Below are 12960 nucleotides of genomic sequence, written 5' to 3'. Positions count from 1 at the left end.
TCTGAAGAAACTTAAACCATTGCTTACACTGAAGCTGTCTGAGCAACTCACCTCAACACAACATCTAAAGGAATTGACTTCAGAAGTTTCCCAAAAGCTTGTCTCACACGAGCCCCACTATGGACTAGTTGAACACGACACACATCAACACACCTGCAAAACCAAAAAGGAAAGAGGTGTTAATACCACCATTATCAGCAAAATTCAAATAACATACAGAACTCTGTGCAAGTACCTCTGTAAAAGGTCATCTGGAAGGGAGGAAGACAGGGCGTGGAGGCTACTGCATGCTTGCAGACAAATGTTCACATCTTCCAATAGTGCTGAATTAAGGAGGTGAAAGAAGAAAAAAAAAAGTTACCTAATTCCAGCAAGAGTAACTTCTGCACTACTCTGCATTTGTTCCCATATTATTTAGATTCTAGAATTGAATACATCGCAGAACTGTTCCAGTGCTTTTGATAAATAATGACTTGTGACTGGGAAATTGGTCTACCAAAAATGTCAGTGAAGTGTCAAATCCCTTAAGATTGCAATTTATTCTAAGAAAACTGTTTAAGTAACAGGCAGAGATCCACTTTAAAAAAAGAAACATAAAAAGTGTTAGTTCTTGCACAACACAACCTTAAAGCACCATTAAAGTAAATGAAACAAGTACAGTTGCTACTATCAGTGGGACAAGGCTATTTACATATTTAATTTTGAAATGTAAAAGTTAAGTAAAAACATGCAATATCTTACTGTTTGCTAAAAGTCCTTTGCAAAACTTATGAAAAGATGGGAGAGAAAACAACGGTGTGTATGTTTCTGATTTCTTCATCAGAAGAGCCACTTCCAAAGCCCATGTTGTAAGTAGTTTCCTTCAAAAACCAAGAGTTCAGTCACTCCACACAGTTACAGAAAGGTGCCTTCTGACACTGACTACTTCACGTTGCACATCAGTATCACACCATAGCTCATACTTTTTAAACAAGGTATTTCTTAACTCTAAAGATGTCCCCAGCTTTCACAGCATTTCGGTAATACAGGATGGCAACTATTGCAAAAGGCTACTTTCAGTAAGCAAACCCTTTATTTCAGTAAAGTTTGATACCTCTACTTCTACTGGATAGATCTTAGAATGGTTTAAGCTTTTCTAGTTTTCATGTATGAAAACAAGCAGCTACTTTTTTCTACAATTTCACTAATAATGTTTAAAAAAACCCAAATATTTTACCGGTTAAATTTACCCCAAGTTTTATAAATTCAAATTACCCTGGTTTCTGAATATTTTCTACTGGACCAAAAAAAAGAAAAAAAATCCCAATTTCTAAGAAAATTTTCTTTACCTGGTATCTTGAGTAAGGTTGTCCTTCTTAAGCAGTAGCCCCAAAAGGTTCAGTATGATTGAGAAATGTTTTTTTGTTGCTGTAGTTACAGTACTTATAACTGCTCCATCAAACAGAGAGGGAGAAGAAGAACTGAGGCTACTGGATATGAAATGGTCGTGCCTGAAAAGGCAAGGAAAAACAAACTGTAAAACTACCCCAAGATGAGAGATACTTCCCTAAAGTTTACAGGAGGAAAGAAAACATCAACAATCAGCAACAAAAGTTAAACGAACACATACACACACACACAAACCACACTATGTCAAAATCCAAATATTTTGATGCCTAGCCTAAAAGAACAAAGCTACAATTTGCCATCAGTCCATGAAGGCCAGTAACCTGTTCTTAACTGTGTCTGGTATCCAAAGCTTAGTGAAAAATCACCACAGCTAAGAACGTAAAGAGTAACAGCTAAAGCGGTATATTCCCCTACTTCAACAACAGTTTATATTAATGAGGTCTAAAATGTATTTAGATCTGTTGTTTACATCTCATTACCTCTCCTAGACCTCTCAGTAAGCAAAAGAGTAAATAATCTTTCCTCATTTACATTCAGTGGAGTTCTCCCTTAGTTATCTCTATTCAAACATAAGATTTCTAATCTGCCTTTGAATAAAAGGCCAATTTTAAGCCAGGCTATGCTTTCCTGGCTGAAATACAGTTTGTCTGCAATTAATGAAAGAAATACTAATTAAGGAAGTTTGGGTACAGCTTCATTGTAACAGCCTATTTACTTTCATCCCTCCAACTCTATATTGCATTCTATTCAGATCAGTCCATCCTAGCGCTCTTAAAATACTGAATTATGAAACCTCCTACCTGGAGCAGTGAGAGTACAATGTATAGAGCACTGCATACTGGACAGCAGGGAAGTGAACTGCTATGTCACCATGCACAATCATCAGGTTTTTACTCAGCAGTGCAAACACAGTTGGTGAAAGGGCCCACATCTATAAAACAATCGCAACACAAGCACAGAAACATAAAAATTAGGATCTACTTATAACTGAAATGTTCATACCATTAATGAATGTATTTTCCTTTCTTCCCACAGGAAATAATTGTTTTAATATTATATTATTTTCTGATTAACTATTTTCTTTCCTATTTTTTAGAAGTCTGTTAAAAGTAGTTCATGTCTTTATATGCAAAGATCTGGAAAGTGTTTTCATATGGCTGATATACTACCAAACAACACACTGCAGCTGCTTTTATCTGTCTTGAGTTTCAAAAGCAATTACTATGATGATCTTAGCATTAAACCTTTAATAACCTTGATAAGATGCTCTTCCCTAGAAACTACTTTTCATTATGCACCGACCAGAGATACAATCCACCCACTGTTTCCCCTAAGTTTTAGTACTGGAAGTTCTTCAAAAACTTAGGAAGTTCAGAAACAAATATAATTTTAGTTATACACATGTGCCCTATAGGTTTAATATATTGATTTTAAGTAATCAACTATTTTTTTACACTTATTGCATGAACTGTCTGAGTTTTTACTCACCCCAATTAACGAGTTTTTAGCATTTCCAATAGTACTTAGAGCACTGAGGTCAAATATAACAACAAACTTGGCATTATCCACACTGGATATGAGCTTCTTGAAAGAGTCATGCTGGATTTCTGAACAGGCCTCAGGAAGATGTAAACTATGGAGAAGACTATTTAAAGCACAGGTCATTTCTCCTAGAATCAACCTGTAAGCAGTCTCCAGAACAGGAATGTTCTTCAGGCTCAATACAGCTTGGTATACAGCAAGGGCTGCTGCAACAACCTTGAGAACATAATTACAGCAATAACTGATTAGAACAAATCATAAAATATAACGATCAGCAGCAAAGAATTTAAAATCACTATCTATGAATAGCTTAGTCTGATACACATTCCTTCAGTTTTCCATACCTCTAACTTACAGAATCTACTAATTATTGCCTGGGACATCCATCTAACACACTGAGTATCAAAGCCAGATGAACTAAGAACTTCTCCACCTTGAATGATGGCAAACTTACCAATATTTTATCAAATCCAAATGCCAAAACCAAGTAGCACCTATACCTGCCTTTCCAGAAGTTTCAGATATTCAGTTAGACTAAAAATCATATGCGATGAGCTAAGTTCTACAGTTTAATATCTTCTAGGTAGTGTATGAAGGCTGTGGAATACACCTGTAGAAGTTACTTAGTCTTACCTCTTTCTCCTTATGATAACGAAGAACAAGTAGTTTAGACTCTGGTATAAATAACTTCTCTACAAATGATGATGGTAGTTTTGTATTTATTTGTTCAACAATCTGAGGATAAAAAACAAAATAAGTAACTTTACCTGAATTTTTACTAATGATTAATCAAAAATACTGTTTTTCTAGTCCCCCACAACGATAAAAGCATGTACAAACCAGTGTCAATAGATTCAGGACTGAAATGACATAGTCAGTGCCACAAGTCTGACAATTTTCCATTTGATCTAATCCATAGGTGATAACCATGTCGCAGTGTATGGTCATACTGGGATCCAGGCTGCCAAGTAAAACCCCAACACACTCATTGGCAGCTGTAAGCACAGCTTCAGAAAAGAACACTTGGTTTGCTGCAGTCACACATCTCATTACTCTGTACAGAACCTGCAAAATTAAAAATACAACTGAGTTAAACTCCATTAAAAAGGTACTATTTAATTGCATTCACACCCATTTGATATCCTGTCCCATCACCTACTCTGCAGCTTGGTCAACTCTATTCTGAATAATTTCATCTTGGCATTACAGTTCAGAAGTGCAAGAAAAAACCCTTTCAACTGCTTGATTCCCAGTTCAGTTAGAGACCTGCAAAACCTAAGTTCATTATTCACACTTCTGTTCAGTTCCAACAAACGTCAACAGAACTCCCCTTGCAAAAGACAGACACGTTTCTTGAGCTCTTGTCATAAAAATCCTCTGCAGATTAGGACAGAAGTTACATAACTCTCTTGTCTTACACTGGGAAATCCATTCACTTGTTTACCCAAGAAGTTGTGTCCCTCGAAAAATTCTGCAAGGGCATAAATTCCAGCTGCAGGTCATCCAGCAACCACAAGACTTTGACTGCAGGTATTTTGATCTAATCTCCTCACCTGTTACAGAACTATAGCAGCTCTTTAGCATATTACATATTTATTCTGAGTTTACGCTGTCCTATATTATAGAGCTAGAGAAGTTTGCTATCAGATTTAATAGACACAATTTCAACAGGAATAAAAACCATCACATTTTATAAAATCAAACTCATACTTAGAATTTGAGTTTCTATAGTGGCATAGTTATCTGCATAAACAGTAATATGGTTTTGAAGATACCAAGCAAACCCAGCTACATGAAGTTAAAATGCCTAAAACAGTTACCTGCTGATACGATTCTCATGTGCCACTACCACGATATAGATTTAATAAAATTATAGCATATTTCTTGGAACAAACAGATTTACTCAAAACTGACAATATACATATTAATGTAGCATTCATAAAACCCAAATAAACTCACTCAGTTGCATTGCTATATGGTGACAAAACAGATGAGCAACAAAGAAAACCAAAGCAAATGGAGCTCTTACATCAGTTACATAAGCTTCTGTAATTGGTGGTCCTCTGATGGGGCTGAAGCGCTCCCCAATGCTCCTCACCACAGTGCTGAACACCCGCAGCAGTGCGGCCAGCTTGGGCAGCGACACCGAAGGAGGAGGAATGTCCTCATCTACAGACTCCCCAGAAGCCACGTGGCTGAGGTCCTGCAGCACACAAGGTTTACATACCACACACATCATTAACTTACACGTGGGTAAAATATCAAAATGTGAGGTTGAAAATACTTCATCTCTTTACCAGACATTAAACCGTACAAACCAATTATAGATGTATTTACCCAAGATCTCTTCGTTACGCACACATACGAAGTGGGATATAGGCACACAAAGAAAATGAGAAGTCATGGAGTGCCAATGAGTTTAGCCACTGAGAAAGTACTCAGATTGTATCTTGTAAATTAAACCTGAGGCTTATGAAGTTCCTGGTCTCTGGAACATGACCATCTGTATTGCTGCACTGTTAAAAGTTGTCTGCGCACTTTACCGCTCTTCCAAAAAAATTCCCATGCCCAAACTGGAGTCGAGATATTTGACTGGCCATTCCCATGACACATGCAAACTATGTTGATCTGGAGACCAAGAGTTCACTAACAGACTACTCCAGGCCAGCTGGCACCAGTGCCTGGGAACATTCCCAGAAGTGCTGATCTCATTAGCAGAGCTGTAGCCTTGGTCTACCCCACTGTGAGATAAACACACTGGCTGGAAGCACCTCCTCCATGTTAGCACACATTATCTTAAAACTCTTCAGTGACTAAGAATACACACATTGACCAGAGCAGCAGCCAGCTTGATAAGCAGTGATTTACTGCTCTGCCCTGTGAATCCTAAAGCTGTCCCAGCAAAGGTCCTGGTGTACAGAGAAGGGCACTGACCAAATTACTGATTCTGCTTTGAGTGAAACAAATTATGCTCCAAGTGCAATTTTACCTATAGGACCTGCATAATCTGCCTGTAAGTCTGAGCACATACACCTTCGAACACAGCACTCCCCCTCAATCCCAAAGCTCCTCCTTTAATGATAGCATCAGATAAACTCTAGGCCCTGTGAACTAAGCAAAGGTTAAAAAGTTACAGTGAAGTACATTAATTGAATATAATCTAGTTTTCCATCAGTTCCTGCTGCACTGTTTCCTGCACATTATAATCCACTGTTTTATTTTAAAAAGCTAGATTTATCATTAGTCTTTTGAACTATTAAGACTTCCTCTCTCCCCCTAACAGTTATTAGTTCTGAAACACACTGAGGCTAGACAATTGAAAAAAACACCAAAGAAAGACCATTAATTGTCTTCACATCAGCTCTTTAAAAATAAAGGCATTCCTGTGGGGTCAGTTGTTCATAGCTTTATTACAACATGATATTCTCAATCAACAATGGCTAAAGACCTGGTTGTGATACTAATTAAATAGTTCATGAGTATTTGTGCAGTTGGTCATTGTACCTGACTAAAGTATTACTCCATAATTTGGTTCTCTTTTCCCCAGGAAAGCCATGTAATTTTACTTTCTACAAAAGTAATAAAGTCATAAAAATCACAGCTGAGGATTTATTAAGAAACAGTAACAGTTAACTCTGGTATATACCATAAAGTCTTGTTTACCTCAGCGTAAGCTTCCATATCTTCCAAAAATTGACCCAAGAGTGTGGTAGAAAAAGTTAGATCAGCCACCCAAAAGGGTTCCAAGCTCTGCAGCCATCCTGTAAATACCAAGCCAGTTAATACAATCATTAAATTTTAGTTGCATATTGCTAAGGGAAAAGTTGCTGAACTAAGGTCAGCAGAGGTCATCTACATGAAAATACTAACAATAAGTGTTTCTAAAATAAATTGTATCTCCCTCCTCTGTCCTTTTGCGAAAATGATTTTACAGTTCAGCTCTGCCCCACAGCAGTTAAACACCAAGGATACAATCTAGGACTATGACACAAGAAACATAATAAACTTGCTGTGAATACTGACAAGGAAACTAATAAAGCTATTGGAAAAACTTTCCCCATTTTTTTAATGCCAGTATAGTATCTTTACCACAAAGATCTTCTGAAAGTACTTAGGAAAAAATAAATCCCTTCACAGAGGATATACTAAGACTTATAAATTTATTGAAGATTGTTCTAAAATTGCACCCTGAATAAAGCATCTCATTTTTCTAGAATTAGCATAAAATGGCAAATGCCAATTCACTAAAAAGTTAGGAACAAAGTACCTTGCTCTGCAGCCAGCAACTCAGTTTAATTCTATGTCAACTTCCATGCTAGTAGAACTAAACTCATGTAAGTAACCCCCAACATCTGCAAGCCAGAGCAGGCTCTGAGACTCTCCAGGAGCTACTCTGGCCACACTTACCAGAGACCTGTTGTGTCAAAGAAGGTTTCTGAGTGTGATCTATGTGCCACCCAACCAGTATGTCCACTGTGTCCTGGAAAGCAATTGTGAAAACAGAGTCATTATCCAATTTGCTGCACCAACATTTCTGTTGTAGAAAGAAAAGACAAATCACAAAGAAACTTACCCTAAAATTGGTGCTGAAAATGTGTGGGTAGCATCTAGACACCAAAAGGATGCACTTGACACACTTGCACAGTAACTCTGGTGTATCAACATTTTCTAGGATGGACTGCAGGCTGGTCATTACAAGCTGAAAAGTAAAGCAAAGCCACCAGACATTTCACTTAATTAAAACATGAGAGAGAACACATTCCAACAAACTACTTTGATTCAATCAACAAAACTCTACTCCTTCTACAGGAACAAAATGTAAAAAGTATCACATACACTGCATGAAAATAATCACTTCAAGGGGGCATTTGCTTGATACAGGCAGAGCCAGTGAACACTTTTCCTTTAGTTCTTTAGCCACAGAACAACTGTGAGTTGTTTTAAGTCCTATTTCTCGTGCTAAAGGATTTTTGCTCTGTAAAGTAACTAATAAACTGGAGCACAGACCTGGCCACAGCTGTTCTACACTCAAAATAAGAAACCAAAAACTTGGACAAGAGGACCTCATCTTGTCTGCACACATCCTACTCCTCCTCAGATCCACAATTCCACAAGTTAGAAATTGTATATAGGAGGTAAGCACAAAACAATCAAAAGGTTGGATTTTGTGTACCACTCTACTTAAGAACTCTTTTTGGTCTCAACAAGATTCTTCTTGGATCTGGCATAAATACTAGGAAGTTGCATCAACATATATATCACCCTACAAAGACTTGTCATTCTTTCCTAATGTAACCAGAATCCAAGAAACCCAGTCAAAGTTCCCTCCCAATCATAATATTTACTTCTTATCTCAATATAGCATTGCTGTTCATTCCAATTTAAAAAGTTCATTCAAGCATTAGACTCAGAAAATCATTAATAATCATGTTTTAACTTGTAGTCTTACCTGCATTAAAGATGAAAACGCTTTCTTTTCTCCTACAGTCTCTAGTGCTTTATAGGTTGCACACAAATAAAGAAGTTTAACTTCATCTTTTGTGGATGAACTGAATTTGCTAAAAATCCATTTAAAGATCTTCTCAGCCTCATAGCTCAGAGAAGCACAAAGAAGGCCAAGACAGCAAGCTCCTTCCTGTCTCAATTCCTGAAGCAATTTGCTACTGTATTTTTGGAGAGAAAAAAATAACTTGGGATCTCCAGTCATGACAGCAGAACAGAAGCATGAACAAAATAAAACATTTTCTAAAACAAAAGAAAATATATGCAGAAATGAAGCTGCTTCTCTCCTACTTAACGGCAGCAGTGGTGAAGCCAAAATAAAATTTTAAGGAATATTATTTCTACGGAGTAAGTCAACTTGAATCAAAGTATGCAAACGTGCTGCTCTACTTGCAACACACTATTCAATAGGAATAGTCCTAAGCCCACACAAACCTCAGCATCCTCTATATACACTGGATGCAAATGAGTTTTTTGTAAAAAACTTACTCATTTTGGAAGCTACACCACCACAGCAGCTGACTGAACACACCCGAGACAGACTCCACACTACCTACAGCATCAAAGCCACACTTGTGCCTTCACATTCTCTCCAAGGGAGGTGTACTCTGGACAGCCCAACAGTGTTGTTGGTCTGCCTAAGAGTCTTTACTCCCCCCTAATTTCATTCTGCACCTGCAATGGGACACCCATTCAAAACAAGCAGATAAATTTCTCTCAACCTTTCCCCTTTCTCTTTCAAACCCAATGCTGTCATTATTTTTCCCCTTTACACCTTTTTTCCAGCTTACCTTTCATTGAGCACATCATGAATGGCAGTCAGGATATTATCCAGTTGTTTAACGAGTACCTGTAATATAAGATAGATAAAAGGCATAAGCACAGTAATTGCCCAATACTGCCTCCACAATAGGACCTGTTTATACCCACATTAAAGACAACACTGCCAGTTCTCCTTGCCAAGAAAATGCCATTATCCATGGCCACTGCAGACTAGCATGAACTATATTAAACAACACTGCAATATTATCCTAGATGTTGTATTTGATATTTATTTGCAGTAGCCATGAAAATACTGGCAGCCTGCTAGCAAGGTCTGTTCCAAGTTTAGTTCTTGCTGATAACATTACGTCACCATGGAAGACATCACACAGCTGATGCGTAGCATCCACTAAAGACCAAATCTGTAATACTAATAAATAAATTCTATCACTGGAAAATTTAATGGAACACAATCTGAAATATAAAAGTTTCTACTTGGGCAACCCTGCATTTCAGTAAAATGGAATACAATTTTGGTGATGAAGCATTATTGATGAACCAGTGCTTCTCAGTAAACATAACCAGAAAAACATATTTTCCTAATATGCACTAAACCCCTGCCATACTAGTGATCTGATTTAAAAAAAAAAAAAAATCACACATTAGCTGCAATTGCATAACATATCAACAGGAACTTTTCTTGACAAGTTAATAAAAAGGTTTATTCTCTTTTCTTCAGAAAGACATTCCTCTTTAAAACAGTGGAGGGCACCCAGTTTTTGTGATTAGTTTTGAGCAACATCATGCTTTTGAGGATGGAGGGACAGAGATCCACACACTTGACCCCTCAGAACTCCTAAGGGCATTTTGAAAACGTCTGGTACCTGAGAGAGAGGCTAAAAAGGAAAAGGCATCTATATAATTGAGAAGCTACAGCAGGACTCCATTAGATGACAAGTGTCTACTGACTTCTACTACTTTACTTTGAACTCTTATTTCAACCCTGAAGATGTAAAGAACTCAGTTAAACTACACTAAGTAGTGCCAAGGCTTGCAGGAAGTACCACTAGGTTTAACACCATCCATTATGAAGTTTTGGCCTTGGTATCACTTGACATCTGATCTTATTCTCATTAGTGAGTCAGAGAAACTTCACCAGAAGTTTCTCATTGACAGACTTTTAATATTCTGACCACTAACAAAGTTTGTCATTGCTGAGTTAGACATAAGAATAGCAATTTCAGTACATTCTGAGATACCAATAAATCTAAATAAAAAGCAGTTACAAAACAAAATTTTGAAGCGCAGAAAACATCATGGAGAATAATGGAAGTAACTGAAAAAAAACAACCTCAGAATAACTGTGGAAAGCATTTACTTCCTAAACCCTTGTAGAAACAAGAGGAAAGCTGAAGAGTTAACTAGGCTTGCACAGGGGCTGCTTACACCTAGATGCACAGACTAGAATACTCCCCATATTCCAGTCTCATGTCCTTTGGAAAAGAGCACAATTATCACTGGTCACTTAACATACAATGAGAAAATAAACCAATTTCTTATAAATAAGGATAGACACAGATCCCATCGCTAAAGTATCAGAGAAGTGCTTGGAAATGAGTGTCAGGATATTAAACCAGCACTTCCTGCTTTTTCAGTACTTGGAGAACTCTGAAGCTTTCCAAAACAGTGGGGGAGATGTATCAGACAATATGCTCTTAGTATTTGATTTCAAAACACGTAACGTTAAAAATTGATACCCACAGTGGGATACTTCCCATCCCCACATGCTTAAAAATCACTTGAGGACATTAGAGACTTCAGCAAACCACCAAAAATCCTAACGACGTAATGAAGACAAAGATTTACTTAGTTCTCTTCTCATGGAAGGGAATCCACATAGAGATGTTTAGTTGGAAAGCTGAGTAGCTCTAAGATGACTAAAGACTAAACACCTGTGCATTTTTAATTTACAAAGTTCTTGAACAAGGCAACAGCACTTTACTTCCCTTTCCCTCTGCCTGCTTTCTGAGGGATCCAGAGGCTATTCCTAAGTGCAAAGAAAGCCACACGAATGCCATGTTAATTCCTACAGTTCAGGCATTCAGCAATTTGGTTTAATGCAATACATTCCCATAAAACATTTCCTGAACTATGGAAACAAGACAGACAATCCAGGAATACACTCTCCTTTTTTGTGGAATGAAATTCTTCGTATACAAGATAATCCTTGCGGACATATCCAATATTCATATTTGAAAACCACAGTTTTATAAATCAAGAAATACCCAATGCTATGGAAAAGGAAGACTTACTGACCAGTTTGTTTTCTGGTTGCTGAATGAATTCTTTCAGTTGCTTTACAGTAGCCAGTCTTCGGTCTCTGTCGTCTTCCCGAGTAATCCTCCGAAGAAGATTTGACAGTCGAGACTCGTCAGAATAAGACAACGGTCGCTCTGAAAAACACAATTATTTCTTTTTTCCTACAGCAGTTAACAACAGTACCTGTATTGTCCAATACATGCATGTGTGAAATCAGTAAGTGATAACAGTCATTTGAGAAAACAAAAATAAATCCTGAGTGTTTTAACCTTCCATAAAAAATTAAATGTAAAATCTAATTTAGCTATTGAAATCTTTCATTTCTTCATATGAATAGCCCAGTACCTGTTTTGAACTCATTCAGAACTAAGCAGAACTGTCTTATTTCTACATAAAAACCTGCACTTAGTTCCCTTCTACATAAATGGGACTAAAAAAAAATGGCATGGGGTAAGATTAACTTAGACTTCTGATTGAATAAACAAAACTAATTCAACAAATAATATTTTGAGAAAGCCTTATGGAAGAAACAAGCTGCTTCCTGAAGCAAAGAACCAGATTTAAGTTCAAGCAACTACAAAGAAATAATATTTTCTTTCTGATAGGTAGCAGGGCTCTGCTTCAAAAAGGAAAATAGATCTGCTCTTCCATTGTTGAGGAACAAAGTCCCTCAGTGTGAAGAGGGACCTGGCTGTTCACTTAAGGAGATCATAATGGGGGAGAATGAACACCTTCCTAAGAAAGCACTTCATTAAACTTGGCCAATAACACACAAGACCAGAGAAGGGTCACAATGCAGCTTACACACTTTAGGGACAAATTACCTATGAATTAATACAAATAATTAATTTCCCTCATCTCTAGAAAGGAAACAAAATTTATTTCAATAAATTTAACATTAGATGTTTCATGGTGGTGGTTTCAAATCAGAGGATTCATGGAACATGATGAGGTTTTCTTAGTCAACATGACTTTAGTGAGAAAATCCAAGACAGCTACAGACAGCTTTTTGCTCTGCTCTGCTAGACATCAGTCATCTGATGTGACTAAAGCAGCTTTGTCTTTATTCAGTTAATAGCTAATCTACATTGCCATTACTCCCCAAGAGTGTCAGCTAATTGTCAAGTCACAATCACAACTTGAAGAAAAAAAAAAATAAACAACCAAAAAGCACTAAGAATGTGACTGAAGCTACACTAATCAAAGCACTAGTTAACAGACACCTGTGACATCCACTTTGTGAAAATTCAGCAAGGTCTCAGCCACATGCTAACCCACAGAAGACTATTTTTTAAAATTGTTTAATAAATATACTACCAAGAAAACATCGAAGAATTTAAAACCCAAAATCCTGTTGCAACATAATCCCATTGTATTTTAAAGCAGACACGAAAAACCAAAATGATTTCCTGAAACCTACAACAATCAAAGACAGCCAAGTTCAAA

At 37.1% G+C, this 12960-nt stretch overlaps 1 protein-coding gene across 1 annotated transcript in view; it reads right to left on the bottom strand.

The window, feature by feature from the left end:
* SMG1 (SMG1 nonsense mediated mRNA decay associated PI3K related kinase) overlaps positions 1-12960 on the bottom strand; it is a 57621-nt gene that overhangs the window by 31259 nt on the left and 13402 nt on the right. Inside the window, exons 4-18 of the mRNA XM_062503849.1 lie at positions 11512-11648; positions 9225-9283; positions 8381-8594; positions 7505-7630; positions 7339-7411; positions 6595-6692; positions 4961-5134; positions 3772-3996; positions 3565-3666; positions 2878-3147; positions 2190-2320; positions 1329-1490; positions 742-860; positions 236-323; positions 52-153 (exon numbers count right to left, since the gene is read on the bottom strand). Coding sequence (XP_062359833.1) covers positions 52-153; positions 236-323; positions 742-860; positions 1329-1490; positions 2190-2320; positions 2878-3147; positions 3565-3666; positions 3772-3996; positions 4961-5134; positions 6595-6692; positions 7339-7411; positions 7505-7630; positions 8381-8594; positions 9225-9283; positions 11512-11648 — 2080 coding nt within the window. The remainder of the gene's footprint in view (positions 1-51; positions 154-235; positions 324-741; positions 861-1328; positions 1491-2189; positions 2321-2877; positions 3148-3564; positions 3667-3771; positions 3997-4960; positions 5135-6594; positions 6693-7338; positions 7412-7504; positions 7631-8380; positions 8595-9224; positions 9284-11511; positions 11649-12960) is intronic.

Source organism: Cinclus cinclus, chromosome 16 (assembly GCF_963662255.1).
Source record: "Cinclus cinclus chromosome 16, bCinCin1.1, whole genome shotgun sequence".
Lineage (NCBI taxonomy): Eukaryota > Metazoa > Chordata > Aves > Passeriformes > Cinclidae > Cinclus > Cinclus cinclus.
The sequence above is the reverse complement of the archived record's forward strand: the minus strand, read 5'-3'. Positions and strand labels throughout refer to the sequence as shown.